Source organism: Notamacropus eugenii, chromosome 2, assembly GCF_028372415.1.
Source record: "Notamacropus eugenii isolate mMacEug1 chromosome 2, mMacEug1.pri_v2, whole genome shotgun sequence".
In the NCBI taxonomy this organism is placed as follows: Eukaryota; Metazoa; Chordata; class Mammalia; order Diprotodontia; family Macropodidae; genus Notamacropus; species Notamacropus eugenii.
Genome location: NC_092873.1, coordinates 16,332,838 through 16,340,351, shown reverse-complemented (window position 1 = coordinate 16,340,351; position 7,514 = coordinate 16,332,838). Strand labels below are relative to the sequence as shown.

Below are 7,514 nucleotides of genomic sequence, written 5' to 3'. Positions count from 1 at the left end.
CTGATATCAAATTGCTTACTATCTCAGGGAGAAGGGAGAAGGAGAGAATTTAAAACTAAAAATTTTTTAAACAAATGTAAAAAATTGTCTTTACATGTAAATGGAAAAATTAAATATTCAAAAAAGAAAACTATTCATATCCTTTGATATGAATTTATCAATTGGAGAATGAGCCAACTGATTTTCCTCCTTTCTTGTTCTCAAGTAATTCTGTTATAGGCAGGAGTCTCATTGTCCTGTATGTGAATATACAAAACCCTGAGATTTTATATTGTGAATTCCACCTGGTTTTATGCCAACTGCCAGATTTTATTGACTTCTCTTCATATTGATTTCTAATAATTCAATTTGATCAATTCAGTTCAATAAACATGTATTAAGGCCCCACAAACCAGGGCACCATTTGGAGTGTTGAAGACACAGAGATAAAACAAAAAACAGACTCACCTTGCAAGAGTTTACATTCTATTGGGCCAATAGTACAGCTGTACTGTACTGTACAGTATAATTGGGCAGCTGTAATACAAACAAAGGAATGAATTTAGCAGGCAATTTGAGGAAGGAAAGATCACTAATAACTAGGAGAATGAAGAACTTTTTCCTTTGGAGTTGATAGCTAAGGACTGTCAAAGGGAAAGATAAGTTGATAAAAGAGCCCAGCCACAGGGACACAACCTGAGCAAAGGCACACAATTGGGAGGTTGAAGGACAAGCTTCGCTGGAACAGAGGTGTGATAGAGGAATCATGAGACCCCAGCATTGGAGTCAGGGCAGCTTCAATAAATGGGCACAGGTCCTCTGTGAAGACTCTTTATTTGAATTCCATTTTGTATTTATTGATCTGTTTATGTTGTCTCCCCAGGTAGAAGGTGAGCTCCTGGAGAGCAAAGCTTGCTCGTTTTTTGTCTTTGTGTCTCCAGTGTCTAGCACTTAAGAAGTGTTTGTTAATTTGTCCAATAAGCTTGTAGATTGATTCACACTACTGAAAAGGGCTAGAAGTCTGGAGAGCAAGCAGGACCACTGGTGTTCTAAATGCTGGACTCATGGCCTCCCCACCAGGAGGACAGGAAAGCCCAGCTTAAACCAGAGTCCTTTTCTTCTCACTCAGACTCCTGAGCCAATCTTAAAACTGGCTTATTTTCACTGCAGCATCTCCCTCCTCTCTTGGTCTTCCTTCTTCTTTTGAATGTCTTCCCATGAATGGATGAAAAGAAAAGAAACAAATATGAGTAAATACAATGCAGGGAAGGGAAGAAGATAAGCATTTATGAAGTGACCACGATGTGCCAGACACTGTGCTATGTTCTTTTACAAATGTTTCCTCATTTCATTGAAGAGGAAGAAACTTATGTGAATTGAGGGGTGGGGGGGCAAGAGAATCTTGATGGCTATCAAAGTCTTTTTGTACAATGAGTCTCTGTCTTTAGTCGCCACCTGGTGGCAATCCCTACACGCACTTCCCCATCATCCCTATCCTTACCCTTCACTCCTGTTCCAGCTCTGGAAAGGTCCTGAAAACAACAATTGCCTTTGCTCCTGGAAAGACCTTGTCCATCGTCAGCCTTGTGGCTCCGTTGACCCTCCCAGTGACTCTCTAGATTCATTCAAGAATATTTTCTTCTCCTAGTAGAATGTGAACTCCTCCAGGTTAGGGACTGTTTGCTCATATCTTTGTTTCCCAAATGTTTAGCACCAAGCTTTATTAAGCACACAACAGGTGTTAAATTAATCCATGTTTGCATGCATTCATTCATCTAGTCCAGTTTCCTCTTCTACAGATGAAGTGAACCTGGGGCATGTTAAGAGACCTTGCCAAGATTCCACAGGCAGTACTCACCCACATTCTATGTCGTTGATTGTATCAGGCATTGGCTGGTTCTTGGTCTCAGGGAGGAAGAAGAAGACCACGAGGCCGGCAGTGATGGCTAGGATGGCAAAGATGATCTGAAGCATGACTGCAATGTTGTTCCTGAGCATATTCAATATGGGAGCCAGCATCGCCCCAAATCGATCTACCGTCAAAATGAATCCCCTATATGTGGTCCTGTCAGGGCAGAGGAAATCTGATTGTTCCAGACTCAACACCTCAAGAAATCTCTGCTCTTTGGAGGCCTTCAACCAAAGGTTGAACAGTCATTAACTGGGAGAATTATGGAGGAATTCCTTCATTCATGAGTTAGATTAGATGGTCATTGAGGTCCTAGCCAACCCTCAGATTCTGTGGTTCTATATAAGTCCTAGAACCCCTATTAAATATCCCTTTCCCTCCCTTAGCAGAGTCTGCCTCTTCATAATCAATATTTTCCTTTCTGGATATCCACAAACCATATTTTTAATGGTTCATTCTAGAATTTTCCTGGAATCTAAGTTAAGCTCATTGATTTAGTGTTTGCAGGCTCTGTTGCTTTCTCTTTTTCAAAATTCAAGCACTTGTACTTCTCTAATCTTGTGACACCTTTCCTGTTCCCTGTCATCATCAATAATCACTGGCTAAGCTCAGCCATCATTGCCTCAAGGCTTGTCCTTTCAGGATCCCAGAATGTAATACATCTGGGCCCAGTCACTTGAATTCATCAAGGGCATCCAAAGTGCTCTCTTGATATCACTTACTTTTCTTGGTGACAGCCAGTGGCATGCTTGCAAATACTTAACAAAAAGCTTTCCAGAAAAGAATCAGTCCCTTTGGGGAGTCTCTTGCCTCCACACATTCACATGCTGAGTTTCATCAGGCTGAAGATATTGTGCGTGCTCATGAAGGCAGAGTTCTTATTGTCCAGTTCCTGTTTATTATTTCTTTATTTACATTATAATGACAATAATAACGAAGTTTTAAGATTCACATAGGGCTTTACATATGTTATTTCATTTGATGTTCCTAAGAACTTTGGGTTGTAGGTGCTGTTATTATCCCCGTTTTACAGATGAGGAACCTGAGAGAAAAAGAGGTCAAGTGATTTACTCGTGGTCACACAACTAGTCAGTATCAGATTTGACCTCAGATTTTTCAGACTCTATGTTCAGTGCTTTATCAGTTATGCTACAAATGGTGCCCCTAATGACATGGCTAAACCTTTGTGAAATTTTAAAGGGGCTGAATAAATGCTAGCTCCTATTATTCTAGAACACCAGCTTGTCTTCACACACATATTTCAAGTCCATGTTCAAATCGGAGGTAAGAGAGAGATTAAATTTCCTGATGCCCAGAGGCTTGTTGGCATTGCCCATCCATCCTGCTACTTCATGCTGTATCGCTGAAGTTGCTGTTGTTTTAGCTTGGCCAGTTCTTGAGGTTTGTTCTCATCTTACTTCTAGAGAAACAGCTCTATGTGTGTAACCTCAAATCCTCTTCTGAGTCCTCCCTGTGACATGGAGGATACTATGGGTCTTCAAAGACCACAGGAGACAGAAGCCATGGTGGTTCCTACTAAACTGGAAGAATTCCTGTGTGGATCCAGGGGCAATCTCTGCCTTATAACCAGTTTAGATGGTTTGAGGTGACCAATGCCCCAGTTGTTTTAAGGAAGATGGAGGTTTTTGTCCAGAGCCAAAGGAAGGTCTGAGAGAATGATCTTCTAATTGTGAGAGAAGCTGATATTTGTGTGTGTGTGTGTGTGTGTGTGTGTGTGTGTGTGTGTGTGTGTGCCATGTCAGGAACTCTGGACATTGAAGCTGAGAGCCTGGTTATGTCAGAGAGAGCCATAGACACAGGCAATCTCCCTGGCATGTCTTCTGGGTGATCTAGTCTATTGAGTCTCTCTTTATCCCCACTTTTCCCCAGAAATGGCAACGGCTGCTTCTTTACCCCCCAATTCTCTGTCCTACCTGACTTCTGTAGGTAGGAGCTCTGTAAAATGGATACCAAAAGTGGAAATGCTGGCCACAATACAGCTGATTCCTAGCATTGTCAAAGCCGCACGCAAAATTCCTATAAAGCAGAAGACAAAAACATCTCAATAAATCAAAGTTCAACCCATCTTGAGTCATTCATTCATTTATTCATCATCTCAGTTCAAATATTCTTCCATGTAATTATCTCTCAATTTATTCCTCTATTCATTCCTTCCTTCTGCCTAACCACCCACCCATTTTTCCAACAGCATTTCTTATTAGAGGCAGTTGAGTGGTGTAGGCTTAGAGTCAGGAAGTTCTGAGTTCCAATTCTGCCTTAAAACTTACTAGCTGGGTAACTCCAGCCAAGTCATTCAACCTGTCTCAGCCCAGTTTCCTCATCTGTATAATGGGGATCTTGACATCTTCCTCCCAGGGTTTGTTGTGAGGAACAAATAACATGATACATGTAAAGTAATTTGCAAACCTTAAAGTGCTCGCTAAAGTAGCTGTTATTTGTTTAAAATAGCAAATGATCAATACTTATCGTGCCATTACCTTGTGTGAAGCTCTGTGCTAAGTGCTGAGGGAGTACTGTAAAGATGAATTCCTTTAAGAACTCTGGAAATCTGAGTTTAAATCATATGGTAGCCATTTATTCATCATTTATTCAATTTACTTGTTCATCCTGTCATCTATCTCTTTATTTACTCTTCCATCCATCCATCTATATATCTATCTCTCCATCCATCTAGCTATTCACTCATCCATCTATTGATCTATCTTTCTATATCTATCTACCTATAAATCAATGAATCTATCATTTCTCTCTCTCTAACATTCCTCGCTCTCCAACATCCCTCTCTCAGTTTATCCACCCATCAATTTTTCACCTATTCATTCACATATTGATCTATCTATCCATCTATATCTATATCTATTCATCATTCCTCTCTGTCTAGTCATCTATCCTAGCCTTGGTTCGAGTCCTAGTTCTGCCATTTATTAGCTCTAATGCTCTGGGCAATTTGGTTCTCCTCTCTGAGCCTATTTTCTCTTCTTTAAATGAGAAATTTGGGAAGTCACCATGGCATTGGATACCATTGAAACCAGAAAACCCGAGCTTAAATTCCATCTCCGGGGTAGATTACTTGTGTGACCTTGAGCAAGTTACTTCACTTCTCTGACCCTCACTTTCCTCATCTGCAAAAAATGGGATTTTAATTAAATGACCTCTGAGGTTCTTTCTGCTCTAGATCTATGATACTATGAGTCAGGAGTCTCATACTTTTTAGTTCATTGTCACTGATGATAGGAACCAGACCTATAATTTTGTCCTTATCCAGGTGTATAGGGAGCAGCCAAGTAAAGAAATTTATTCCACTAACTGAAACTGGTCTTTTCTCTGCAGTTTATAGTCTATAAGTTGCCTGGTACACTGAAGAGTTAAGTGACTTGCCCAGGGCCACACGGACAGTAGCCATGGGATAAGACTTGAACTCAGTCAGTCAAGGAGTATTCACTAAGCACTTACCACGTGAGGTACTCTGTTAATTTCTGGGCATACAAAGAAGGGCGAAAACAAGATCCTTGTCTATAGGAAGCTCACTTTCTAATGATGGAGACAACATGTGGACAACTATGAGTAGAAGTGATATACAGCGTCAATGAAAGTTACTTCTTGGTTTTGAGAGCAGATCTCCATCCCCTTTGCCTCTAGGGTCCTAACACTCAAGGAGCACATGGTGACCGTTCATTTGTGCTCCCAGATCTTTGTGCTCTAAGTTTGAGGGTTTAATGAAGGTAAGCAGAGGTGCAGTCTTTCCTCCTGTAGTCCCTCGGCAGAATCTAGACCCCTAAGTCCCAGATTCATTTCAGTGTCCCTCTGCTCCATAGTGAGAGGTAGACACGGAAGGGGAGAGCTCACCAGCCCAGGGAGGTCACGTCCAATCCAGCCTTAAGGAAGGGAAATGAGCTTCTCCTCAAAAATGACTATAACAGCAATGCTATAGCTGATATTTACATAAATTCTTACACGTGCCACGTGCCGGGTTGAGCATATTACTGACAGAATATCTTGAAGGATATGTTATTATTATCCCCACTTTACAGATGATGAAATGGAGGTGGGAAGAGGTTAAGTGACTTTTGCATGGTCACCTATCTGTGACGTATGTGAGACTCGATTTGAACTCAAGTCGTCCTGCCTCTACAACCAGTCTCTATCAGGCCATCTAGCTGCCTCTGATCCTATGCTACTCCTACTCCCCTTTCTTCCTTTCCCCAAAGTCTACTCTCTTACCTTGAGGCAGAAGAGCAGTGGCAAGTATGAGCAGTCCAGCAAGAAGGAGGCAGGCCACAGATATTGTTTGACGGCCAAGGTGATTCATGAGGAATAAGACCCCAAGCCTGCTTAGGAAGGTGGAAACTCCTAAAAGAATCTGCAGCATTTGAATATTGCTCCCCAAGTTCTGAAGATCCAGAGAGAGTCCATAAAAAAGCATTCCTGTTGTGAAACTACAGCAGACAATGGGGAAACAGAGAGAATTCATCACACCTGGAGCCCCGAGCTCATCAGTAAATGCAGTTCAGTTCAATGAACCTTTATTAAATACATGTTGGATGCCAGGGTGCTAGAGCTCATATTCTGCTGGGGGTGGCAATATCCCATGAATACAGGTAAGTGATGGCCAGATAAATTCGTCAGCGTAAGTGGGATGAGCAGAAAAGTCTTGATGAGGAGTTGGTGCTTAGGCCTAAGTCTTGAGTGCAGCCAAGGATTCTGGAAGGCAAAGGTGAGGAGGGAGTGTGTTCTAAGCATGAGGAACTACACATATAAAGACAGAGAGTGGGAGAAGAATTCCCTAGTTCAGGAAATATCAAGAAAGTCACTTGCATTGTAGCAGAGAGAATGAAGGGCTGTGATTTGTTTCTTTAATAACATGTCACTTCTTCCCAATTACATTGAAAAACAATTTTAAAAATAAATTTTTTTAAAAAAATGTTTTGAGTTCCATATTCTATCCCCCCTCCCTCTCCTTCCTCTTGTTGAGGTGGTAAACAATCTGATGAGGGTTATACATGTGTAATTATATAAAACATGCCCTAGTCATTTTGTGGAAGAAAATTAAGGAAGGAAGGAAAGAAAGAAGATAGGAAAAATGGAAGGAAGAAAGGAAGGAAAGAAGAAAGAAAGTAAGAGAAAAATAGTGTACTTTGATTTGCATTCAGTCTCCATCAATTCTTTGTCTGGAGGAAGACAGCAATTTTCATCATGTAGCCTTGGGTAGTGTTTTGGATCATTGGATTGCTGAGAATAGCTAAATTACTCACAGTTCTTCATCGCACAATATTGCTGTTACTGTATGTAATGTACTTCTGATTCTGTTCACTTCACTTTGTATCAGTTCATGTAAGCTTTTCCCAGGTTTTTTGAAAGCATCCTCTTCATCATTTCTTATGCCATAGTAATGTTCATGACAATCATATACCACAACTTCGTCAGTCATTCCCCAACTGATGGGAGTCTCCTCAGTCTCCTATTCTTACCCACCATAAAAAGGAGTTGCTATAAACATTTTTTATACAAATAGGCCCTCCTTCCCTTTTAATCTCTTTGGAATACGGATCTTTCAGTGGTATTGCTGGATCAAGCGGTATGCACAGTTTCATAGCCCTTTGGGCAT

The 7,514-nt window shown here is 41.0% G+C and overlaps 1 protein-coding gene across 1 annotated transcript in view; it reads right to left on the bottom strand.

Moving 5' to 3' along the window:
* Window positions 1–796: 796 nt before the first annotated feature.
* Window positions 797–7,514, bottom strand: part of LOC140524448 (solute carrier family 22 member 10-like) — a 33,279-nt gene continuing 26,561 nt past the window's right edge. The window contains exons 7-10 of the mRNA XM_072638896.1: window positions 6,131–6,345; window positions 3,823–3,925; window positions 1,838–2,044; window positions 797–1,190 (exon numbers count right to left, since the gene is read on the bottom strand). Coding sequence (XP_072494997.1) covers window positions 1,124–1,190; window positions 1,838–2,044; window positions 3,823–3,925; window positions 6,131–6,345 — 592 coding nt within the window. The 3' untranslated portion in view covers window positions 797–1,123. The remainder of the gene's footprint in view (window positions 1,191–1,837; window positions 2,045–3,822; window positions 3,926–6,130; window positions 6,346–7,514) is intronic.